Here is a 26,388-nt window from a genome sequence, read left to right on the forward strand (position 1 = left end):
GTGTCCCACCAGTCAGGGATGTGGCACTTGTTGGCACTTTGAGAGTCCCTTGACAACAGCACCAAAACCCAGTGGCTTCTCCCACCCCACCTCCCAGTATTACCTGGTCCCCTCAAGCTCCCAGCCATCCTCAGGTCATAGACAAAGACGGGAGATCATGACCCCCTTCACCAGCCACATCTGCCCTGAGGCCCTTCAGCTCAGCTCACACTCCTGCTTGCTATCGTGGGCATGGAACTCAGGGCTTGGGTGAGAACTCCATTCCAGGCTCCTGAATCTTCTCTCCATCTCTGGCCCCAACCCCCAACCCTAAAGGCTCGATGTCTCAGGTCATTGGATAAATTCCTGGCTCCCATGCTCCTGTCCTGGTAAAACGAGAGCCCTTTGTCAATGCAAATATGACTGTACTGTACTCTGCCTTGAGCCTTCCTGCTTTGGTGTGGAGCACTGTGAAGAAGCCCTTAGCTTTCCTCCAGGCTCATGTAGCCTTGTGTATCCTGGGCAGGTATGTCCCTGGGGGAATTATCCTGTTTCCTGCAGCTTGTGGTGGACTCATACTCATGACATCCCCTGCCTCTGTGATTTGTACACTCCGTTCTCTCTGGACCATTTTCCCATCATTACTCAAACATTCCTCCTTCAGGATTCCTACTGCCTCTCACCATCCTTCCTATCTCTGGAATGCACATTCTAGAATTTTCTGTGCCTTGCTCATCCCTTCCTGGACTGGGGTACCCCAGGAAAAGAGGTTCTGAGCTTATGCCTCCAAGTTGGCTAAGGCACCCTGTGTGTCCCATGCCCTGCCTCTCTATTCCTTTGTCTGTCCTCTGCTTGGCAGAACCCCGCTATCCCTGAGCTTCCCAGCTTTGCAAGTCCCTCCCAGGTCCACCAGGGTCAAGGTTTGGGTTGGGGTATGGGGAGCAGTGTTGATGGCCATATGGCCAGGTGCGTGCCTCGAGGGGGAGGTGGCCCTGGCGGGCGGGCTGCAGACCTCCGCAGTGTGTTGTCCCGTAGAGTGTGTAGCCTCGGTGACACAGGCACTGGAAGCTGCCAGGGGAGTTGATGCAGATGTGGTCACAGGTCCGTTCAAAGGAACACTCGTCGATGTCTGTGGCCACAAGAAGACAGCATGGGGCGCCAGTGTGAGGTGGCTAGGCAGGTCCATCACTCAATAAACATCCTACCTAGATGGTCCCTGGGTCCTGAGGTTCAGCACAGCCTCCTATAATATATTAGATTTCTTGTTGCTCAGTTTCCTACATTGTCTCTGTTAGCCTTGTTGCTGGGGCAGAATCCTCTCATGTCTGTTATGGAAGTAGGTGGGGCAAAATATCATAAGTAGAGGGTTATTGTGGACCTCTGTTATGTTAATATCTCACTCACCTGTGGTTAGGAAAGATATTTACATTTACAGAAGCACTTGTACATACATGCGTGCATGTGTTTGTATGTGTGTGTGTGTGTGTGTGTGTGTGTGTGCCTGTATGTGTCTGTGTGTTTACCTGTGTAGGCCAGAAGTTAATACTGGGTCTCTTCTTCATTTGCTGTCCACCTTAATTACTTATTTACAACAATTTTCATGTTTTTAACCATGTGTCTGTGAGTGCAGTGCCTAAGGAGGACAGGAGACTGTCAGAGACCCAGGAGCTGGAGTTACAGGCTGCTGTAAGCCTCCTGATGTGGGTGCTGGGAACTGAACCCAGGTCCTCTGAGAGAGCAATTCACGCTCTTAGCCACCATGCCATCGCTCCAGCCTTATTTTTCACTTTTGAGACAGGGCTTTTTGCTGAATAGGAAGCTAGACTGGCTGCCTAAGCAAGTCCCAGAGGTCCTTTCTACTCCACCCTGGTTGCCATCCTGGGTCTACAGGCCTATGTTGCCGTGCTTGGCTTTTACATGGCTGCTGAGAATGCGAAATCTGCACTTCATACTGAGCCAGCTCCCTGCCATGTTTTTGTTTTACTTCTGACACTGGGTCTCATTATGACACCCAAGCTGGCTTTAAACTTCTGACTTTCCTGCCTTGCTTTCAGAGTACTGCTGGGATTACAGGCCTGGGGTGCCATGCCTGGAGAGGAAAGGTACTTCATACACAGGCCACAAAGGAAAATGACTGGGACCTGCCCAAGAACCTGTAAGAGGCAGTTGAAATGGAAGATAATAAACTTGCAATGTTGACCAAAGTGTGTTCTCATCACCCCAAGATGTTTCTGGAGAGGTTAGGAAAGTGTCACAAGCAGAAGAGGGGGCAGGAAATACACTGCCCATGGGTTTTAAAAAGTAGCTCTTACAGCACACGACGTTTGACTATGAATTTCCTCTGGCAGCCAAAGAAAAAAAAAAAAAGGAATGGGAAAGGAGAGTCATGGGTTGCCTGCTCATCAGCCATCCCATGATACAGAAATTGGTACCCTGACCATAGTGCTTGTTGGAGGAATATGGAGGACCTTGGGACTTTGGGCTAGAAAAGCAGTAGAAACGCTTTAAGTGGGAGTTAAGGGGCCATCCTAGTAGGGACATGGAAGACAGGGGTGCTGAGGGCGATTTGAACTGTGAGGGTCCAGCTGAAGAAGTTTCAGAAGGGAAGAATATTAATAAGTGGCTTAGAAAACACTCTTGTGACATCTTGGTGAAGAATGTGGCCGCTTTCTGCCTTTTGTTTTAGAAACCTGCCTGAGGCTAAATTGAAGAGTTTTGGATTGTCGGTGTTGGCAGAGGAGATTTAAAGACAGCCTAGTATTGACTGTGTCATGTGGTTACCAGTGGTCAACTCTTATGCAGATCTATAGTGAAAAGGAACTAGCTGGACAAAGAGGAATACAAAATGGACAGTTTAAGGAGAAAAGAGGCACCAGGAAAGATGATGTTGGAGCCAAGTCCTGAGCTCAAGGGGACAAAAAGCTTAAAGGAAACCCTGATGCAGGCTGGAGAGATGGCTCAGAGGTTAAGGACACTGACTGTTCCTCCAGAGGTCCTGAGTTCAATTCCCAGCAACCACATGGTGGCTCACAACCATCTATAATGTGACCTGATGCCTTCTTCTGGCCTGCAGGTGTACACACAGGCAGAGCACTGTATACATAATAATAAATAAATCTTAAAAAAAAAAAAGAAAACCCTGATGCTAAATGGAATAAAGGGAGTGGTGACCTCAAATGAGACCCCTCCCAGCTAGTCTTCCAACTTGTGAAAAGGAGCATAAGCTGGGAAGGGAGCCATCAACAACTGAAAGCTGATGCAAATGCTACTGAACAGGGGACCAAGTTCCAGCCCCCCAAAGCAGAACACATTGGCCATGGCTCTGCCTTTAGAATCAAGAATACAAGAAAGGGACTGTGGGATCCTCCTCCTCCTCCTTGAGGGCTGTCTAAGGAAAACTGCTGAGGCCAGGCATGTGTTAGGGGTGTCCCTGTATAGAAGCCCAGAGAGGCCATTATGGGAAGCTGTGAAGAGGAAACCTGCATCTCACTGGAGAGCCCAAGATGTTGGAGACGTCAGAGTGTGGGATACCTGCCAAGGAGAGCTGCTAACAGGGAGTGGAACCAGCCTGAGGGAGAGAAGTGTGTCGCAGTCAACAAAACTGAAAGGAAGCGGAGATATGAAAAGCACTTTGACATCAGACATGAGATGCAGAGTTTGGAGCTTGCCTTGCTGGGTTTTGTTTGCGCTTTGGTCCAGTATTTCCTCACTGTGTTCCCTTCCCTCCCCTTTGGAATGGCAATGTTTATCCTGTGCCATGTGATCTACCTTTTTTATTTTGATTTTATAGGTTATACTTAAGAGAGTGCCTTGAAGCCGGGCATGGTGGCTCACACTTTTAATCTCAGCACTCAGGAGGGAGAGGCAGGTGGATTGCTGTGAGTTCAAGGCCAGCCTGGTCTACAAAGCAAGTCCAGGACAGCCAAGACTACACAGAGAAACCCTGTCTTGAAAAACCAAAAAACAACAAACAAACAAGAGATTTCCTTGAGTCTTGGAAGACTTTTTTTTTTGAGATCGGGTTTCTCTGTGTAACATGGAACTCTCTTTGTAGACCAGGCTAGCTTCAAACTCACAGAGATATGCCTGCCTCTGCTTCCTGAGTGCTGGGATTAAAGCCATGTGCCACCATGCCCAGCTTGAATTTTTAAGATGTCTTAGACTGTGAAAGACTGTGGGGACTTTTGAAGATGGAATAAATGCATTTTTCATTATGTTACAGGGAGTGGAATGTGGTGGGTTGAGTAAGAATGGCCCCCATAGGCTCATATATTTGAATAGGTAGTCACCAGGGAGTAGAGCTGTTTAAAAGGATTATAAGGCGTCGGAGGTGTGGCCTTGGTGGAGGAAGTGTGTTACTGGAGATAGGCCCAGTCTCAGTCTCTGTATAAGGATCAGGATGATACTGCTCCAGCTGGTGCTCCAGCACCGTGCTCCCCACCTCAATAACGGACTAAGCCTCTGAAACTGTGAGCAAGCCTCCAGGTAAGTGTTTTCTCTTATAAGAGTTGCCTTGATCCTGGTGTCACTTCACAGAAATAGAATTGTGACTCGTAATAGCTGTTTTCCTCAGAGTCTATGCCTACAGTAGAGTGTCTCCTGTGAGCATGGGATTAATTTCTCCTGCAAAATGGACACTGACCTGGCCCTCCGTGGGCACAGCACTCAAGAGTTTGTTCTTCGGATACATCGGCACTAACTCTAGTCACGTCACACTTACTCGGGTGTGCCGTGGGTGTTCCAATGAGGATATGAGCTCTCCTTGGGGTCTGGGAGGATCTCCTGAGCCAAGAATGGGTCCTGCTTGGAATGGAGGAGGGATGCCCCAGGCAAAGGCAGGGAAGCCAGGGGACTGAATGAAGGCCAGAGGGCACTGGAAAGGTACGAGGGTCTCTAAGGAGCATGGACTCTTCTCTGCTGGACCTGGGAAGCCTTCAGATAGATGAGTTGGGCAAGGAGTGGAAACACAAATGGGCCTGGGTGGAGAGTTCGCCAGCAAGGGTCCTGATGCAGAGCCTGGGCGTGCCTACTGTCTTGCCTTCTCTCTCAAGGGCAGGTGAGGATGCAAGACCAAAGACCTTTCCTAATGCTGTGGCCCTTTAATACAGTTCCTCGTGTTGTGGTGACCCCCCCCCCCACCATAAAGTTATCTCATGGTTACTTCCTAACTGTAATTTGCTACTGTTATGAATCATAACGTAAATAGTTGTTAAACAGGATATCTGATATGTGACCCTCATGAAAGGAGTTTCAACTCTCAGAGGGGTCGCAACCCACAGGTTGAGAACCAATGCTCAGCTCTTCCACAGAGCTTGGTAAATTGATGGTGAAAGAAAACCAGAGTGTGTGGAGGAGCCCTCGGGGCTAGCTAGCTGCTGAGACCCTGACCAGCATGCATCCAGAGAAGATGGGCCAGGATGCTCCCCCGAGAGAGAGAGGCTTGGCCTAGGGAGCATGTGGCTGGCCCTGACCCAGTAGGAGGCCAGGTTGGTACCCCTTGGTGGCCTGCTTTTATCAGGACCTGAGGCTTGAGGGCCTCACTGCCTAGACACTGAACTGCATTCACAGGCAGAGGTTGCCAGTCTAACAGACAAAGGGTTGCCTACTCGGCAAACTACTGAGGCCTCACAGAAACAAGACAGTCAGACCCTGATAAGCTAGTCAGGATTAAAGCTGAGGCTTTTTGTCTCAAGTTGGTCCCCCAGGGTACCTGCCTCCTTCCCAATGGTCCCATTCAGCCCCACTGAGGTCTCATGTACCCCAAACTCCCTCTCCTAATGAGACAACTTCCTGCTTCTCTTAGGAAATTATTTGTCTAGCATGTCATCAGGGCCTTTCCCAGGAATCTCCCTCCTCCTGGATCCCTGGATTCTACCTAGGGGGCTACTGCACTTGAGTTATCCAAGCCACTGTTGCAAAGTGTCTGTGATGTGTGATGCCTTCCACCAGGAGGCAGTATTGCGCATTCAGAGATGGACTGCCTGCACAGGGAAGGCATGGGTGGGAGGGGAGAGCGGTGGATCCCTCTCTGGGCCTTAGTTTCCCCCTGTGTGTGTGTGTGCGTGTGCGTGTGCGTGTGCGTGTGTGTGTGAGAGAGAGAGAGAGAGAGAGAGAGAGAGAGAGAGAGAGAGAGAGAGAGAGAGAGAGAGAGAGAGAGAGAGAGAGAGAGAGACTGTATAGCCCAGGCTAGACTCAATCTTGTAATCATGCCCCAGCTGGAATTGGGGGCATGTACCATCATGGCCAGTTCTTTTCTCATCTATAAAGGGGATAGGGGACAAGGTTGGACTGTGTGGCTTTAAGTCATGAAGGACAACAGGTGAGCAAGAGTCTGTAAGAATTTGGAAGACAGGAACACTGACCATGACTGCTGACCGTGAATGGTAGCTGGGGCCTGGCAGGCGCTCACCTTGGCACGTCCTCTCGTCCGTCAGTAGCTTGTGGCCCTTTTGGCAGCCGCACTCAAAGCTGCCCACCGTGTTCCGGCAGAAGTGGTCACAGCCTCCATTGTTCATCAAGCACTCATTGATGTCTGGGGGGGGGGGGAAGGGGGGAAGTACACTCAGGTGCCAAGGTGGGGATGGCCTGGGGAAGCGGGGAGTGTGCCACCCGGTCTTCTTGGCCTTGACCTGCCTGCTGCTCACTGCCTAGGGCTGGTCCCCAGTTGAGCATAGATGCGAAGAGCCTGGGTGAAAGAACCTTAGGCGAACAGATCAACAGGAACAGAGGTCCTCCCCACCTTGTCCCTTTACTCAAACATCTGGGGGGGCATTCTGGAAGAATTGAGGCTGCAGCAACGGCTGCCACAGGTGACAATGAGGCAAGCAGATTAAAAAAAAAGGGGGCTCCCCTTAACACAAGATGACACCATGAGGATGACAGAGAGTCATGCCTCTAAGGCACTACGACTTCGTGGGTGTCAGTACACTTGAGAAACAGGTGTCACTGCTTGCTGCCTGCTGAGGAGAGGCTGTGTAGAGGAGGACGCCTATTCTTGGGGGACATGAGAGAGAGCCTGAGGACAGCAGAGGTGGACCCGTAGGGCCAGGGACATCCTGAGAATGTTCACCAAGTTGAGATAAATGAGGGTGTCAACAGCAAGGCAAGGATCCTAGACAGTAGGGGGAGCTGAGGGCACAGAGGCCTTGGGCCCAGGCTCATGTGTATAGGGGTGCTCTAATGGGGTGAGCCACAGGAATGCACAGGCCAGCCCCCCTCTTTCCTTCTGCTATCTCACTGGGCACAGCCTGGCCACTTGGGGGGATGCTATGAGTGAGGCTTTTCAGGTGGGTGCTGAGGGAGGCCAAGGGCTGGGCTGTGCTGTGCTGCAAGTTGGGTGAGGACACCTTCTTTCCTACTTTGATGAAAGTCCTGGCAGGTGGCCTGCTTGGCCCAGGGCATGGGGGGGGGGGTGAGGAAGAGGGAGAGCAGGTAGTGGGTGGGGGCTCTCCCACTCTATTCTGGGAGATGGTGGGAGGCTCCAGTATCAGAAGCAATCTAGACTCCGGTCCAGGAGCCTTCTCTTCAGGGAAGGATCAGTTAGCAAGATTCTCATTTGATAGTGCGTGCGTGCGGCACTGTACAAAACGGGGAGCCTGGGGCCGGGTGGCCCAGAACAGAGTGAGATCTGTGGTTAGCTCCCCAGGTCCATGGCCCCCATGATTGGGCAAATGCTTCACCTTCCCACCCTGCCTCCACCTGCTCAGCTGCTCCCAGCTGGGCCAGGCCTTTCAGCTCTGGGTTTCCCAGCTGTTATCGTCCCCCCACCTGCCCTGTAGCCACCTGTCTTGTCTGATGATGACTTCTAGGCTTTCAGAAAACACTGAACCTTTGAAGTTATTGCCTTTGATTTTGTCCCCTGGACCCCCGCCAAGATCAGAGTGTATACCTGACTGGTGAGCTAGAACCAGGGCAGGTCCTCAAGTGTACTAGGAAGCCCCTGTTGGCTTGTGCTGCCCAGGTCCCTAAGCCCTGCCGGGAGCTCTCCAGCTCTCTATCAAGAACTCCACAATGCCACCCCTGAGTCTGTGGTCACCTCCTGGCTTCTTGGACTCGAAAATAGCACAATGGCCGTGTTAGGCACTTACACATGAGCCCCTAGTCCTTCAATGGGAGTACCATCTATGGAGGACTCTCAACTCTGCCTTCACCTCTGCCATGGTCAACCTGGCCCAAACAATGTCACCTGAAGCCTTGCTGCTCTTTCAGATTCTGCCCAGAGTCCAGACAGTGCTGTGAGACCATCTCAAAATGACAACCTGAGCCTGGGCCTGTCCTACCTAACCTTGGGGCTTGGGATGGGGGTGGGGGGCTGGCCAGCACTCCCTGGAAGTGCTAATGAAGGACCATTGCCTCCTACCTTCCCCCTGCAGCTCATAGGAACTCCATCACGCATGGGGCAAGATGCTAGTGCATCTTTACCTCAGAGGCTGACAGCATCTGAACCCAGCAGAAACCAGAAACGTCGTCGCAGTTGCATGAGTGTGCTGGCCAACTCCAGCACAAGTCGGGAGGGAATGAGGGCCCTAGGGAGTGACTCACATTCTTAAAGGAGATTTGGCCAAAAGGCTGGGCAGAGCCAGCCTGGTTAAAGGGCCCAACCATTGAAGAAGAGCCGTGGGAAGCCAGGAGTCACTAGGCGGCTGGGGCCAGTGGGCCTATGGCTATACTGTCTCCTTTACACTCATCTCTCCTAAAATGGAGTAAAGAGCAGAACATGGTCTGCACTACTGGCACAGGGTGGGGCAGCAGCGCCCCCCTCCCTCACTTGCTCCCCCTCAGACCTCATACAGCCCAGGTCCTTTCTGGCTAGATAAGTTGGCTCCCTGATGTGAGCAGCTGGTTTCTAGCTCTCCATCCCTGTGTCTCAGAGGGTGCAGCGAGGCCTGGGTCTACCCTCTGCTCGCCCAGGTTACTGTATGCTGACAGCTTTACTGTGTCATTGGTGGGCTGTGAGGAAAACTGTGGGAAGCTTCGCCTTGCCTTCTCTCTTGCATAGGCACAGGGCAGTCTTGCCTCCCACCTCAGCCACCTTCATCCTCACCCCTGGACGCCTCAGTTTCTATACTAAATAAAACCCTTTTGCCTTAGGTGTGGTAGTGACACACAATGATGCATGCCCTGTACCAGGCTGTCCCTACTAGCTCAACACTAAAAGGCCGAGGGTTGGGCCACACACCATACCCCCATTTCTACAGCTGAAGGCCCAGAAGGATCTGCAGTGGTTCCTGTTAGTTCTTAAGCTGCAGGCCAATTCTATAGTATCGGGACCTTCCTGACCCAGGGTGCTCCAGGTGTGCCACAGTACCCTGCTGGGGACTCTCCTCTTCTTGACATCTCTCCCATAGCCACTCCTGTGATTGCCAGCTGCTTTTGTTCATCTGCCTACCAGCCTGGTTAGCTGGGCCCAGCTGTGGGACCATATGGACTTTCTGGGGCCACGCAGGGCCGGACCAATGCAGTCCATGTGCTGACCTTTGCACGTCTTTCCATCCGGCTGCAGTGTGAATCCAACTGGGCAGCTGCACCGCACGCCAGTGGCAGTGTCCTTGCACGTCCGGTCACAGCCTCCATTGTTGACTGCACATGTCTCTGGGGGAGGGGAGGGGAGAGACAGAGATGCTCAGTTTCCCCCAGGAACCAGCTACCATCTTTCCCCATTGGTGAGAGCAGGAATCATCTGTGGTACCCTGGATGTTGGGATATTTCCTGAGCTTCAAGCTCTCAGTCTTTAAAATGGGTGACCGGTTCAGTTCCCATGGAAATGCTTGCTAGTGGGCTGTGCTGGGGTAAAAGTTATCGCTCACAGTGGGGAGGTCATTCTTAGGGTCAGTGCTGAGACTAGCCTAGTGTCTACTTAGGGCTGTTCTAAATCCTTGCCCTGCTTGGGTTCAGACACCCAACCCTCCTGGCGCCTGCCAGAGGCACGGAGGTTCTTAAGCCCAGCCTGGTGTGAAATGGCTGTCCAGCCTGGCCACAGGACTCAGTTCCTACAGGCTGCACACCATCCATCATCCTAAGGAGGCTCCGAGCCTCACATCTGTTCTCGCTGAACCATTTCCCATTTGCCAAAGCGTCTGGTTTCTGTCCACTTGAAGTCTGTCTAGTGCCTCCTCCCCCTTCTGCAAAATTCAAAAGGACCCGAGTGGTTGGGGGCACAACGGAGGTCACTGAAGCTGCTGTGGGGTGACATTGATCCTCCACAGGTCTGCAGAAGACTGGCAGAGCTGGCTCTCCGGGATGTGGTGGCTCGCCCACCACTCTCCCAGATCTCTGGCCGTTTGCCACCTGGTTTTCGTCATGAGCACCTGGAAGGCTTGCTTCTCGGAGAAAGTGCCCGTGTGAGTGGGCTTCTCTCGCCCTCTGCTGTGGGGCAGCAGAGTGCCATAGGGAGATCACCTCCACAGCCTGTGCTACCTTCATGCCTACGCCTCCATCTTGCTTCACCTGGTACCTGGCTATGTCGGCTTTTCCCGAAGGTTCTTACTCAGTTCTGCAAATGTCATGGGTCTCCTCTGCAAAGACTTTGAGAGTGAGGGTGAGTGAAAGAATAGTGGGAGACTCTTGGGTACCAGCTATCCACACGGCAATTCCATCAGATTTGCTGTGTCTAACCTTTGAACCTTGCCCTAGAGAGGGTTAAGGGTGCAGGGAGAGGGAAGGGAGCCTACTAGCCTGTATGCAAACACAAGTGTCACTGAGAGGTCACAGTGGTGGGCGCCATTTGCTTCAGGGGCTAGGAGGTCCCCAGGGACAGCCCCTTCTTTCTCAAGGCCAGCATCACCGCTGGCCATCACCATCCAGGAAGAGCCATGGTTGCCACTGGAAGCCATGTGCTTTCCACCTGCCACTTTTCTGGGCTGGCCTCTCTGAGTTTCAGACTAGTATCTCCAGCTGGGGATGGGGCATTTCTGTGCCTGGGCTTCTTTGTGGCATTCAAGGCCCTATTTCCTTATGCTTTTTGACCCAAGCCATCTCGCCAAGGCACTTCCAGGCACCGTGAAGGCTGACCTTCCTCACACGTAGGCAGGTGGGCCCCTGTGCCAGCACAGGCCAGTTCTAACTGGTTTGTAGCCTATGTGCTACCCTCTCATCTCCTCACAGAGGCACCCACTGGGACAGAAGGGTGAGGTAGAAGGCAGCCCCACACCCAGGGAACAAAAAACAAGCTCCCCCTCCCCCGACCAAGGGCCAAGGTGAAGATCAAATAGACTCTCCACATAAAAGCCAATAAGGCCCAGGTGCCGACCTGGAGGGTGCTCACCAGATGTTTCTTTTCCTGGAGCTAAACCAGAGGGGGGGAATCCTGCCACCCACCCCAGCAGAGAGCCTGCCAGCCTTTCATGTGGGACAGCCCTCTGGAGAGGGGCAGAAAAGCTACCTGTCTTCCAGGTGTGCGTAATTATAGCTCAGTGGTACGGGAATGTGGGGGAGGGGAAATAGGGACGCAGGCTGGGGCTGGATGGGCCCTGGGTGTCTCTGGTGGTGGTGGTAGGGTCCAGGCATCAGGGACTGTGTCCTTGGGAACTAGACCTGGTAGTTTGTGATTCCTCTTTTCCTTTTGATGGGGCTTGGAATTTAACCAACAGGGCCTTGGGGGACCTTCTGACCTCATTTGCTCACTGGGTGGACTGAGGTTGAGACAGGGAGTTGGGCTCTGTTACAGTGATCCCCCATTCTTGCACCTCCCCCACGCCAATCTTTTAGTCCTCCTTGCATTGTCCACAGCGCCTCATTACAGTGATCGCCAGAGGCCTCCTTCGGCCCCCCCACCCCCCATGTTTCACACCTCTGCCTTCCCAGTTCCTGGACCTCACTTCCTCAGTGGGGAGCCTGTGCCCAGCTGTGTAGACCTGGTGGCAGCGGTGGCTGGCATTGGCTTGGCTGCGCTAACCACACAGCTCCCTGGGCACAGGGTTCTAGCTCATACCCTTCAATCTGCCTCTGAGAAACCTGCTCAAGGGGCCTGTGTGTGGCCTGTGCAGTCACATACATACATGGCTGGATGCTATTCCCTGTGCCCTAAGTCCTTCCGCAGAAGGGAGTTCCCTCCTGCAGCAATATCCTCCCATCCTTCCGCCTCTCTGGTACCTCACTTGGGATCTGGTAAGACTGCTTCTTCAGAGCTCCCAATTGTAGTCTTCATTTTTACTGTGGCCATGCTGTCACCGTCCTGTGATGTCACAGCCAAAAAGTCCCTCCTCTAGACCACTGCCTCACTCTGAGTAGCTAAGTGCTTTTGGGGGAACAGTCCCTGAGCAGTTTAGTGCCTGGCCTGGTCTCCATGGGTAATCCATCTTCCTGTACCACAAGACATCACCTCCACCCTCTCCACCTCAGCCATCTTGTTCTGGGCGAGGGATACCACAAAATGCAACACATGTGGGGCCCACCGAGGTCCCCTGTGGGACACAGGCCAGCAGGGTGGGGCTGAGCATCCTGTCTCTAGAAGCTTCTGGGTACTGCTGAAGGCATCATCAGCCTGGAGTACTGCACAAATCCCATCTCAGAGGACCTTACATACAGCCTTACCTCTCTGTCCCTCAAGACTAGAAGGCCACCTAGATCTGAGGTTTGGTCTCGACTGTTTCAGAGAAACTTGGAAAAATGTTTCTCTCTTTACGGAGGGTGGCAGATGAGAGTTGGAGTCTGAGGCAGGCTATTCCAGCGTTTGTGGTTCCTCACCCTAGTGGCCGCCTCTGGTTTCCATCCCAAGCCCTGAGCTGGGGTTGGTGTACAGGCTGGCCTGGTAAGGCCTGGGTTCTGTCCACCAGGACTATGGTGCTGGAGCGTAAGGGAAAGAGGGCTTCACTCAAGGGTCAGAGGCAAGTTCATCTGTGATCGTGGGAATTCCATCTTTCTGTGTGCCCTGGCTCCTTGCTGAGAGCTACTGGGCTCTTCCTAATGGCTGTTTCGCCCCTCCTTCAAGAGAACCACCCTCCAAGAGGCACAGCTCTCCTCATGTGAGAAGGCACCTTCTTATCCATTACCCTCAAAAGAGCTTGCAGCAGTAAAACAAAAACAAAAACAAAAACCCTGTCCCTTTTGTGGGCAGTACTGAGGCTTAGAGGAGTTTTTTCACGTGAAATGGATGCCTCACTTGTGGCTCAGTGAGAAAGTATGGCGTCCAGCTAGAGACTGCAGGGCACTGAACCGGTTGTGGGACCATCTCGGGCCAGCCCTGGGAACTGTACGGCCATAGAAAAGCAGCCTGTGTGTCCAGGTCATATAGGCACCAAAGGAGCTGCATGCTCAACCTATGCAGCCATTAGACATCGGGCCAAGGAGTACACTGGACCAGCCTAGGACCCTGGCTTTGGTGATACAGCCCCAGGGTGGCTCACTGAGGAAGCAGGGATGGCCCAAGGTAGATGGAGGTCTGTGCCCATGGTGGCATGACTCTGATACAGAAGGACGCAAGAGCAAAAGAGCAGCCACACAATGGGAGCAGCCCCTTGTTGAGGCCCTGGGGGTTGGCACCACCATTGGTCAGCAAGTTCCCTGAAGGACAGTCTTACCCCCACATCCCTATCCCAGGATCAAACTTGAGCTGTGGGGTCAGACATTCCAGATCCCTCTGCACATGGAATCTGGCACCCCCTGCCCATTGCTGAATCATTTAATAATCCTTTTCTGAGTGGCTCTGAGCCAGGCAGATGTGCTTGGGACCCAACCCTGGTCTTACAGAGACCACAGTCTAGTGGGCAGTGCAGAGGGCAATCAGACAGTGTTTTGACAACAAGGGAGGAGCCACGGAGATGAACTGTCCTACCCAGGGTTGAGCTGCTTCCCAGGGGAGATGGCCCAAGGCTAAGACCTTGCTTCTCTCACTGACTTTTCTGCTGGGTGACCCCTTTAGCTAAGCCAGTGAAGTCACTGGGGCTTAGAAGCCCACAGTCCCACGCTTTCTGAAGCTCAGCCCTCAGGATGACATTATTTGTTTGGTTGCCCCCTGAGTCACCATATGGCTCCAGAAAGAACCATGCCTGGGTATATCCCTTTTGGGCTAAAGCTGGGGTAAAGAGAATGATTTTGGGGTTCAGGCCCAGACATGAGAGGCAGCAGGGCAGAGTTCCGGGATAGCTTGACCCAAGAGCTGGGTACAGACCATTGGGCAGTGTGCCAGACTATTCCCACAAGCTGGTGGATTTTAGGCAAAGGACTGACTCTTCTCTCTAGAATGTTGGTTCTCACTTGTGTGTTGTGCCTGGCCTCTCTGAGGGCTTGTCAAAGGCACAATCTTCTCCCAAGAGGCTCTGACCAGAGTGTGTGTGTGTGTGTAGGGGTGGGGAGGGTCTTCCTGTGGGGCCATCACTCAGCTATGTCCCTTGAAGATCTGACCCTGATGGGGAGCTGCCCCAAACCCTGGTTGCATCTTGTATAGGTCTCAGTCAGGGTGGGTTCATGTGCCTTTCAGCCTCTAGAACTGGCTGTAGCAGCTATGAAGGAGCCAGCTACCAGCCCTCTCCATCTAGCTACTGACTGGCCTCTGACCCTCTCCCCTCAGCTAATTGCTGACCTTCTGGGATAAACGTCATTCTCCTTGGTATGGCCGTTACATATAGTCTCCTCTATCCCATCTCCACCGGAGGTGGGGTCAGGGGCATCTCAAGTTCAGCTCTGTCATGTGACAGGTTGGAATCTGTCACTATGTTGGCTGTCATGAGCAAGGACTGTCATACTCAATCCTGTCACGCAGTAGGGAGTGGTACAGTACGTGTGGAGTGGGGAGGGGAAGCCAAGGGGAGAGGCTCAGTGCAATGAGATGAGGAGGTTGGGAAGGGAAGGACCGGGTCCCCAGGGGAAGCAGGAGAGAAGTCTGCCTACATTTAGCATTAGCACTGCCCAGGGCTGAGGCCAGCAGGATTCTGCACCCATGATGCTCAAAGGGTCCAGCAGGCTTCAGAGGCAGCCTTGGTGCTCTCTGGATTGTCTTCCTAGCACAGCCTGGTGGTGGTGAGGCCCACAAAGCCCTTGCTGATGGTGGCCTGGCTGTGTAGGTCCCATCCTGTAGGCTGTGGGGAGACAGACCACCATTAGGGGGTCTCCAGAAGTGGCAGACCAAGCGCTTGCGACTATGGATTCTGGGCATGTTAGAGAAGAGCTATATGCACCTAAAGGTGTTGGGATGTTTGCATGACTGTTGGGAAAGCAGAGTCCACCTTGGGAATCCACAGGTCTGCAGAAAGAACTGGAAGGTAGGACAGAACAACCCAGGAGAGAAACAACAGCCAGCAGGACAACGGAGGTCTTTCCTTAGGCCAGGAGGCAGGAACAGGGGCCTCAGGATGCTAGCCTGGCCCTGCCTTCCTGCTCTCTTTCCCTAGCCATGAGGTTCAGTGTTCCCGGAAGACAAAGGATGCCCACAGGAAGTGTCTCTCTAGAGTTCACTGAGGGGGAAGGAGAGGAGGAGGGGGAGGAGGAGGGGAGGGGGAGGAGGAAGGGAGGGGGAGGAGGAAGGAAAGGGGAGAGGAGGGGAGAGTCATGTCTGTTCTGTGTATGGGAAGAACCCAGCCAGGTCACACAGCAGGTGGATATCTGGGTTTGTGCCCTTTGTCTTTGTCTATGTAGGGATGTCCTCTGGTTATGTGTGACACAGTGGTCTGCAGAGTGTAGATTGTTCTGTGCAGACTCCCCGTCAACAGCAGCTAGTACCTGCTGAGCATGCCCTTGCCTGCCCAGGGCACCGGAAGACAGAGCCACAGTGTCTGGCTGAAGGGACTGTGTGCACCACTTCTGTGCCACTAAGGACCTATGGTTAGCCAAGAGGCTGCTCAACAGAGGGAAAGCCCCTATTCAGATTTCAATGGCTGCCCCGGGTGGGGTGGGGGGATGGCCCTTGGGCTAGAGGAGGCGGTATGTGGGGTCTGATGCGAGCCTTGATTCAAGGCAGCATACCTCTCTTTCCCAGCCTGTGAGACCCTGGAGGTGGAGACTGGCTTCTTGGAAAAGGGTCAATATGAGTTCCTGGCTGATCTTTGGCTTCCTCAGGTTCCTCAGCAGTAAGAGCCAACCAAGCCGAGGTGAGGCAAGGTTGGGGGTCTCTCTCTTTACCATGGACCTGCCTCAGGTTTGATTCCCCACTGGCATTCTACAGACCTGGCAAAGTGGGGACACCGAGGAGACAGAAAGACCCGTGACTTAGCACCCGCTCCGGCTACACACAAGGTCGGAAATTGAACATGGGGCTCCTTCGAGCTTCTTTGGGGGGGGGACACAGCTCCTACCCCTGTCCTGAGCAAAAGGAAAAGTGAAGCTTAGGGATGGGAGGTGATGCTGGCTGGTACCTGGGACAGTATGGAGGCCAGATCTGACTGCAGAAGCTGGAACTGGAAAGAGGAACCCTGCTGTGTGCCCGGAATTCTATCTAACTATGGGGAGACCGTGCATCTTTAGCAACAAACTCCATCTTTGAGGCTCAACCTGAAGCCTCACCCCGACCACCCACTGCTACTTTGCCCACGTCAGTCTTGGAAGCCTGTTTGAGAGAGTCTTGAGAGTTGCCTGCTCACCCTGGCCCGCATGCTCAGTTCAGAGGAACTTGGCTAGAGAGATATGCAGAAGGCATGCCGGAGGTGGGGAACAGATCATGCCCTCCCCAGGTAGATAGGCTGAGAGGAAAGCCTCATGAACTTGCCTGTTTCTATATGGAGGCACACTATAATGGGGTGAAGGAAGGTCATGATGTTTTCTGGCACCTTCCATTGGTGGCATGTGGATACACAGAGCCACCTGAGTGCTGGCAAGGCTGGGACTCAGCAGAAACATCAGGTATACAGGATGGGCAGTGTAGGTCATAGTTTAAAAGGATTTGGGGGTACATGGAGGGGACAAGGAGCTCAGGAGAGAGAGGAAGGGAGGAGGTTGGACCTCTGGGGAGAGGGGAGAGGAAGTGTAGCAGGGCAGAGAGAAAAAGGCACGGGCCCCACGGTACACCCTGAGAGGGCTGAGACCAAGAAGCATCTGAGTGTCAAAGGTGCCTGGCCCCACTATGATAGATGGAACACAGGGCATGGAAGACGAGGGCCCGAGGTAGGGTTGCCATCTGTTTGTGAGGCTCCCTCCTTAGCTATGCTGCTAGCCAAGCTCAGTCTCCAGGCCCAGAAGCACGGCTTGTGCATCTTTGTGTGGCTCCTATCTTTCAAGTGTCATTTTCTTTATCTGGGGTCAGCCAGAGGCCTCATTCCTATTTGATAAACCTTGCTGGGACCCTGCACCTCACCCCACTCTTCATGCTGACAGCCAAATCACCATTAACTCCTACCAGCTGTATGTATATATGTAAGACGGAATCAAGAGAGGGAGATGACTAGCCACACGTGGGGTCAGTCCAGCGGCTGGGTGTAGCTTGGTCACCTGACCCTTTTTACCTGTGCCCAGCCTCTGGCCTTCTGTGGGGAGTTATATCCTGTTAGCACAGAAGGGGCACACAGTTGGTGCAGAGCTGGACTGTGGTCCAGTGGGGATGCGAATGTGGACATGGGGAAGGTCGAGTGAGGACAGGAGATGGCCTTGCTAGGTGGAATTGCCCTAGGTGGTGCTGGGTAGTGATGGGGGATGGGACCCATTGAGGCACGACAGGAAGAGGGTACATCCAGAGAGACAGGGGCCATCCAGGTGAGTGGGGGATGTAGGACTGGGAAAAACAAGAAACAGACATGGGGCTCCTGACTGGAAAGGACCAGAGGGAATTGAGCAACTTGTGGGGAGAAATGTCTGGAGCTAGCCTCTCATGAGGCTGGAGGTAGTGTGTGGCAGTGTCACCTTTAGTTTTCCCTATCCCACAGTTCTCTGGGTCCCTCCCCTTCCTGGACCCCTCACAATGCAGCTGACTTTGGGGGTGCTGTCATGCCTACCACGCTCTTCAACTTTCACCTCCTTGGAGGCTGGTTGAGTAAGTGTGTGTGTGGGACACCAACTCAAGGGGACCCCAGCCTCTGCAGGAGAAGAAGGCTGCAGCAGGAAGTGCCTCCCGGCAGGACACACCCACAAATGAAGCTACCCCCACCCTCACCTCAGCACCAGAGGCCTTGGTGAGGGAAGTAGGAGAGCAGAGACAGAAGCTGGGAGACAGGCTGCGGGTGAAGGACAGGGCAGAGCCAGTGGTAGTGCTGGATCCATCTTGCTTGCTCATCAAACAGACTTCTGGTTGCCTCTACTCTTGGTCTTGTCCCCTGGCCACCTATGCCAACAGCTGGTACTGTTGAGTGTCGCTCACGGATCAGGTACTATGCTAGATGCTTTTTCTGCATGGGCTTGTAGCATCTCCACAGCTCTAGTGGGTACGTGACATGCAATTCCCAGTTCGAAGAAGTCTCTGGGAGAGCTAAGAAAATATCCCTGGCGGGCGTGGCTCCCAGGGGCCTGGAAGGCTGGTCCCAGGGCCAAAGTTTTTAACCTCCCCTCCAAGCCCAGGCACCTCTGAACCATGTCTATGCACTGGCTGCTGATCAAGAGAATCATGGACCGAAATTCTGGCCATCCAGGGAACATTTATGAAGATGGACAGGTAAGGCTTTGGGGGGGGGGACTCCTCTTCTTGTAAACCTAGAACCTGCCCCCCCTTTTGACTAGGCAGTGCCCAGTTTTCTCTGACATCTGTAATATGTCAGGAGAATCCATTCCTGAACAGACTCCAAGGGGAAGCAGAGAAACATGGGCCTGAAGGGGTCGGGTGAGAGGTTAAGAGCCAGCTAGGAGAGTCCAGGCAGGAAGTTTCTCAGCTCCCCACGCTCTCTCTCTGTGTCCTTATCCATATCAGCACCGGCTCTCAGTGAAGCCTGGGCAGAACACAAGGCTGGGGTCACTGTCCTGGGGGATGGGCGCACTGCTCTCCCGCAGGCTCCCGTAGAGCCCCACTGGCTGGTTGTAGGTTCCGCTACTCAGTGCCTTTGGGAGAACAGACTAAAGCTAAGCAGTTGCTGAGCTGCAGGGAGACTCTGGCGACTGGCTTCGGACTTGGTATCTGCAGGAGCTTGCCCTAGCTGTGTTTACCTCCCACCTCAGGACTCTGGGCTTGTCCTCATGATATGGGGCAGATGCCTGTGGGGCTGTGGGGACCCAAGTAAGTAGCACTGTAGAGGAGGGGAAATTTGGGCAGAGGGGCTGAAGACACTAGGCTGTCAGGGAAGGTGGGGACCACTGCAAGGATTGATGGGGAGGCTCTCACTGTCCACTATGTCTCATAGGTATAGGACTGGGTTTGGAGTGTCTACTATAGGCAGGAAGACTTGGGAGTCCTGGACTGGATCAACGAGAGAGGACCACTGTGGACTGTGCCTTAAGAGAGGGCCCTCAGCCTTGGCTGGACCACCTGTTAGAACTCAGAACCCACATGGCAAGAAGGGCTTTGCTGACAGGATTGTGTTGAGGGCCCTGCACTGGGTGGCCTCCTTAGCCTGTCAGGTATGAATAGTCTCTAGCTACCCAACCCCGCAACTCTCTTCTCCTCACTCTCAGAAGGATAAGGATGGCCTCACTGTGGGCTTTCCCTCAACCAATGGGGTAGCACTCTGCTGTCCCACCAGGGATGGAGTCACCCCTGCCATTATGCCTCTCTCTACTACATGGCTCTCACAAGGGTCAGCTGGCTTTTCCTGTCCTGCCTGGTGCTGACAGGAGTGGGCGTTCTGAACCTGAAAAGCTACCAGCACCTTTGCCTGAGTGACACTGCAGGCTTAAGTCAAGACTGGGTCACTTCCAGTCTGTAAACTGGGACCCTTGTAGTCAAAACTAACACAGCTTGGGCAAAGTAGCAGGCCCCAAGAGGGAGCTGGGGGCCTTAGAGACTGACATGCTCCTGGGCTTCAGGCCCTCTGTGTGTTGTGTCCTCTGGACCTGTCTGTGTGTCCCAAGTCTGGCTCACACCTATGACAACTGACTTGTGGGCATCTAAGGGATGTGACCTCTGTGGTTAGGGACAGAACCTTGCCTGGGGAGTTCCTGGTTCTAACAGTTACGAGTTCACTGAGAACTGATCTCAATCCTGCACCTCCGTTGTGAAGGCCATGATGAGAAGACACTGCCAGAGGGATGTACGGCCCCGGGCTCCCACAAGGAAGGGAGGCTCTCTCGGCCTGAGAATCATCCTGTTCCAGATATGTACAGAGCACAGAAATCCAGAGTGGGATGCAAGGCAGGAAGGGGAGGGCCATTGCATCCTGATGGGTGTACCCTCCGCCTCCAGCTTCCCCCTTCCCTCCTCAAATAAACCCCATCCACAATGGCTCCTGGGTTGGAAGAAACCTGTGTGGTCATCTGTACGACAACTGGACATGATGTCTTGGCTCTAGTGAACTGGGAGGGCTCAGTGTCCCCGCCTATCTGCTCTCATGTCCCATCTTCACCATGGTCCTCTGGTGGAGAAGCTGGTCAGCACAGGGGGCAGAGGTACAACCTAAGAAGCCAGGTGGACCAGGACCTGGTCTGTCATGGAATTGCCTCTCCTGCTGCCAGCTGCTTCCCCTTAGCCTGTCTTCCCTCCCTCCCATTTTGGGTTCTCAGAGGCCCAGGCCACCTCCAGCCCCAGAACTCTCCCAAGACAGTATGTTAGCGTTCCCTCTCTGAGGTCAATACCATCAGCTCAACTTGGTTCTACCTCCCCTCCCTGTCTGCCTGTCTTTGCACACATGGCCTGCCTCTGAATATAATGCCCAAACACACCCTGACAAGCATGAAACAAAAGAGGCGTGGTCACCTCGGCTCTCCTTCAGACCCTGCATTGGCTAACATTACCAGGGAGCTGCCTTGCCTCACTGGGGGTTGGCTACCCACTAGGGTCTGAAGTCTCAGAGCATCCGCACCCTAACTCTTTTCACGGGGTGGGGGGGATGGGGGGGAGGTGCTGTTTCAGAGAGAAGTGCATTTCCGCTGGGGTCTCCATGTTGGTATTACAAAAGGAGGTAATCTCTCTAAGACCTTCATCGCTCACCTCCAGGACCCACATGGCCACGATCCCTAATGGGGATCAGCTGTGTAGGGTAATGAGCAGCCTGGGGCCAGCCATGGAGCCTCAGCTTCTTCCTCTGAGCAATAAGGACCCCTCGGCTCAACCTTACGGCCACCAAGGCTTGAGTGAGCCTGACAGTGCCACCGAGCAGGTTGTGACAACCCTGGAGACTGTAGCTGTGTTCAGGAGGCCCAGGCATGTGGCATAGCCTATAGGCCAGCAACCTAGAACAGGAGGACTCACCGATGGGCAAGGGAAGGAGGGAGTGCTGAGGCGGAACCCTGTGTCTTGTTTATAGTCTGCTGTCAAGGGTGTTCACGCTTTCCTTCCCTTTCTCCTCCGGCTGGTCTAACAGCAGCCTTGCCAGCAGGACACCCTGCTGCACAGAACCCCTCCCCCCCGCCAGGGTCCCGGTGGCTGTTGAGTGTTAGCATGGCATGCTGACCCTGGGAGCCTAACATACATGTTGACGTTTACATGAACAGAGGAGGCTTATGCGCTCAGGCCACTAGACATGGGTGCTGGGTTCTCTTCTACAACATCCAAAGAGATAACCGTGTTTGATGGAGGGTAGTAATGAGGTCCCATCGGCACTGGAGCCCCGCCCCCCCCACATTCACACACAACACACAGAGACCCCCCACACCACACCACACCACACCACACACCTCCTCATGCGTACCCTCACCCACATGCTAGCACATACACAGGCTCACACAGCAGTACACCTCCCCGCCAACATCCATACGCTCTCCTAGTCACACAGTTCCCCCCAGGGCCAGGATTCACTCACACTCACCCACACGCCCAAAAGGGCCAAGGAGAACAGGGGAAGTGGAAGGAGTGTTACCCATGAGGAGCCGCCGTTTCACCCGCTTGTCCACATCAGCTACTGACGTGGCATTGAACTGAGAGCGTTCAATTGCAGCCTCATCCTTCTCTAGAACACAAGTAAGGGACAAACACGGAGCCCGTGGTTAATGAGAGCCCACTTCCCGCGGCCCAAGACAGTCAGCCTCTTGGCGTGGTGCACACAAAAGCCAACACAGCATGCCGGGCCAGCACGGTGCCCTCGCCAAGGGCTCATCCCAGGAACTTTCCAGGCGGGTGTGCTCAGGGTAAAGCAAAGAGGCAGCGGAGGGTGGGAGGGATGGCATGCAGACAAGGAAGGTGGCCACGACACAACCCGGACACAGTGGGGGCGGGGGGGACACATGCAGACAAGCAGGGTAGGCGGCTGAGGTCAGAGCAGGAAGCCTGTGCCGAGGATGCAGAAGCAGACAGCATGCTATAGGCTCACAGAGAGAAGTGGTTATAGGTCCCTGTGGCTTGAGCGTACAGGTGCAGGACAAAGCATAGGACGAAGGGATAGGTTTGCGAGGTCTGGTGATGGATATACCCGGGACAGCAGCAGATGCCCTGTTACAAGGATGCTGCCACTCATGCAAAATTAAAAACAAAACTTACAGAGAAACAACACATACATACACACAGAACGCTGGATCCCATTGGACAGACAGACTGTCCAGGGGATCTGGGTAGCACTGGTTGCCTGCTTGTCTAGAGGACCAGAGCTAAGCATTCAAGTGTTTGACAAGGAGCTGCAGAGACGGGTCAGTCATTTTAGGAGCGTGCAGGAGGGACACTGCTTGGGCGGGCCAGGGAACCTCCAGCCACTGGGCACAAAGCTGCACCAAGATGCTTTGCTGAGAGCAAAGCTGAACGGGGAGCTTTCTCATCCTGGCCAGGAGTTGAAGCCACAGTGGCTGGAGCTGGGTAGGGGATGGTTTCTAACCAGAGGGGGCAGACAGGAAGTGTGGGGCTTAGGGGGGGTGGGTGGAAGAGATCCAAGCAAGGAACTGTCACATGCAGCAGACATTAAAAAAAAAATAATAATAAAAATAAGATGAGAGAGGATGAGGAAGACACAGACAAGAAGGGTTAGACCCAGGCTGGAGTTATCCGCCCAGCAACTGTCTGTGCTGGTCCAGTGGCTGCAGGACAGGCTCGACTGGACGTGGGAAACTCGGACAGGAAGACAGAGCAGGAGACCAGAGTGGCTCAAGGGAACTCTGGGCAGGACAGCAAAGGGAGAGAGGCTGGAGGACAGATGGTTCTAGATGGGATAAGGCTGCAATAGACACTGGTCTGAGACCTGGTTTGGCTTTGGAAAAAAAAACATTTTTTTTTTTTTTTTTTTTTGTCGGTTGGTTTGGTTTTGGCTTTTGGCTCTGAAAAAATGATTAACGAATGTCAGTTATCAGACAAGACAGGCAATCAGGGACCATCACAAGAGAAGCAGCGGGAATGAGGGTAAAAAAAAAACAAAAACAAAAACAAAAAAACAAAATAAAATAAATGGCCGTCTGAGAGAAGAGACCACACAGAGGAGGGAGAGCCACCACAGGCATTCAGGACAACCCCTACCACGGAGGGGATGGCCTGGGATCCCTGCCCAGCCTAGCACCCAGCTTTCCAAGACACCAAGGAGCAGAGGCAGGGGACGGGGTAAGACAGCAGCTTTGGGACACGTGTGCACACATGGGTTCACCAACACCTTTCTGTCACTCAAAAAAAACCCTCAAGAAACACCCTTCAAGTTGATAAGAAGAAGCAGTGGGGGGGGGGGCGGCAGGCTTTTCAAAGAAGTAGCAAACATTACACGACCCCATCGACCGTTGGGCCCCAGTGAGCAGACACTTGGCCCCAAAGTCTGAAATTCTTTTTACTTAGTTAAAAAAAAAAATCTCGCTGTTGTTTTTGAATAGGAGAAAAAAAAAGCATATTAGTAATTATCACATAAAATAACCACAAATGTTCAAGCTGCCGTTGGGAACATGAGCCTGGAAGAAGGGAAGTGGCCGAGTCTCACTCAGGACTCCATAGAGCAAGCTGGGGTGATGACAGGGGCAGGAGCATTGCTGAGAAGGGACTTCAGGTGGGTGAGGAAGTCCTAGGGAGAGCCGGCCAACTCAGAATGAGAAGCAGTCCCAAGCACGCACGCCCCACGCAGGGTGCACACCTCCACCCTCACAGTGAGCCCACGTGCTAGGAAACTCAGTTTCCACACGGCTGTGTGCAGCGCTCACACAGACTCAGTAAGGCTGCCAACGGTTTTCCACGTTAGAAAATACTGGGGCTTTAGGGACAGTCGCCCCTAAGATGAAGCGCGGTGCTGCAAGACACTTCCCTGCTTTGAGGATGAGGCTGGGAGCAACCCCACTAGGGAGGCCCAACCTAGATGTCCCTAGGGAACTTGGTCCCAGGGGACTAAGGGATCCTGGATTAATCTTCAGAGAGGATGCCCTTGGGATGTCTGTCATCCCCATTGGCCTTGTGGGTGCTTCCTCTTCTTGTCTCGCCTCTGTTTCCTCTGGGATGGGGGGGGTGGGTGGGTGGGGTACCACACAGGGTACCTGCAGGGGCAGTATGGCACAAAGTGGTACTAGGTTACAGCACCTACTTACCAATGCATGTCCGACCGTCCGCATGTAGGGCGTACTTCTGATGGCAGCCGCACATGGGGCCTGTGTCTGTGTCCTCGCAGCTGTGCTGGCAGCCTCCGTTTCCATAGTTACAGGTTACTAATAAGTCCCCAAGTGTACACACGTGTGTATAAACAGAGCAACAACAGAAATCGTTAGTTTATAGGCACTGGTTATTTTTTGAGGGGGAGGCGAGGGGTTGAGGAAGGTAAGAGCTTGAGGCTGCCAGGGAATAGCCCTTTGAGGATTGAGGGCAGCTGACAGATGTGCATCTCCATCCTTGAATCTCTCCAGGGTGTCAGACAGAAATGCTTGTCTCTAGAGTGAAAAGGGAGGACCCAGTAGTGGACTCTGGGCCCCACATAGCTAATGCATGAAGCAGGGTGGGGGTGGGGGTGGGGATACCCACACAAGACACTTTAACCCCATCAGTCTCATTGAGGCAAAATGCCCTTTAATATTGGGACAGACAGGGTCAATTGTGGGGGAGATCGAGACTGTGGTTCAAAATGACATCTATTTCCTTAGCTCTTCTTGCACAGCTCTATCTACTGCCTGTGTCAGATGTCTCTATGGATACCTCTCTCCCTCCCCCTGCCCCCTCTCTCTGGGTCCTAATTATGAGACATCTCAAGCTAGCTATGTTCCCTCACAGCTCTGACTCTGGAGCTCAACAATGCCTTGATAGACGAAACGTAAGCAAATTAATGTCATCTGGGGTGTATGCTGAGAACAATTTATATTATGTGGCTGGTGATGATGGTGGCTCGGGGATCTAGGGCTCGTCAACCCAGACACTCCCGGCAGCAGTAGCAGCAGCAGCAACCTGCATGGAAAGGGGACTGAGCAAGAAGGAGCCAGTCTGAAAATGATACAGTCAGGTTTTTTTTTTTTTTTTTAAAACAGAAGATGGTCCATTGCCACTGTCTAGGGGGAGGGAGGTCACCAGAAGAGGACAAGCATCTAAGTCACATCTCTCCCAAGGGCTTTTGGAGACTCTACTTTATCACGCAAAGAGCTGGTGGGTAAAATGAATGTCACTGGCGTGCCCACACAGCATGTACTCATGGAGACCTTGACTGGTTGTCCGTAATCTGCCTACATAATTGCTTATGAAAGTCTGTCTGAGGCCAGGCCTGGTTAGAGGAGCACCGAATTCTAGATCTGAGAGTTTGAATGGGTCACCTATTAAGCAGATCCATTCAGATGGCTGGCAAGGGAGAGAAGTTGCTGGTGGTGGTGGTGGGGGGGTGACTTCCTGGGAATGGCTTCCAAACACTGCAGAATGGACCTCTGCAGTCACATTCGCATAGGTTTCTCCGTAGAAAGGAATTGCAATGGCCTTCTGGGTTCACTTGTCCCAAGAGCCCCTGGACTCATGTAGTCTCCATAGCAGGCGAGAACAGGTGGGTGTCTTACTGTCTCTATCACCTGGAGCCTCTCAGTGGCGTGCTCCTCTTAACCCAACCTAGAAAAGTTAGACAGCCCACAGGCTGTCCTCCATGAAGTCAGGGATGATGGTGATAGACAGCAAACTGGTGTTTCCCGGGCCCAGGAGCAGGGCCTGAATATGTCCTAGGGGACGGGCCAATGCCAGACTGGGCATTATGTGGCTTGTTTGTTTGTAGTTACTGAAAATTCTCTTCAGAGTGGACACAGGGGCATCTTGGGAGAAGACAGTGAGAGTACCACAGACAGTCCCCAGCTCTGCATGCTGGGCTCTCGGAAGACCAAGATGGATAAAAGAATGTCCTCATCTCTGCAAAGGGCCCTAGCCTCTGGAGGGATGAGGGCATGGGGTGTGGAGACTTACAGCCTCTCTCAACCAGCCGAGAGGTTGGTAAGCCCAGCCTGGGCTCCCGACCAACCCTAGAGTCCAAGGGTCTTGAAATACAAGTGAGCTTGGGGTTCATGCAGCGCTGCACCATCCTTCGTGCTGATCCTCGTCTTCTACCTCATTTGAGACAGGGTCTCTCT

The 26,388-nt window shown here is 53.3% G+C and overlaps 1 protein-coding gene across 3 annotated transcripts in view; it reads right to left on the reverse strand.

Annotated features, from left to right (window-relative positions):
* Scube1 (signal peptide, CUB domain and EGF like domain containing 1) overlaps window positions 1-26,388 on the reverse strand; it is a 119,485-nt gene that overhangs the window by 23,876 nt on the left and 69,221 nt on the right. The window contains exons 6-10 of one of the 3 annotated variants that reach the window (XM_051160111.1): window positions 24,394-24,510; window positions 21,777-21,866; window positions 9,454-9,570; window positions 6,389-6,511; window positions 992-1,108 (exon numbers count right to left, since the gene is read on the reverse strand). In XM_051160111.1, coding sequence (XP_051016068.1) covers window positions 992-1,108; window positions 6,389-6,511; window positions 9,454-9,570; window positions 21,777-21,866; window positions 24,394-24,510 — 564 coding nt within the window. The remainder of the gene's footprint in view (window positions 1-991; window positions 1,109-6,388; window positions 6,512-9,453; window positions 9,571-21,776; window positions 21,867-24,393; window positions 24,511-26,388) is intronic. The other 2 variants (XM_051160112.1, XM_051160113.1) reach the window with 2 other exon arrangements.

Source organism: Acomys russatus, chromosome 17 (genome assembly GCF_903995435.1).
Source record: "Acomys russatus chromosome 17, mAcoRus1.1, whole genome shotgun sequence".
In the NCBI taxonomy this organism is placed as follows: domain Eukaryota; kingdom Metazoa; phylum Chordata; class Mammalia; order Rodentia; family Muridae; genus Acomys; species Acomys russatus.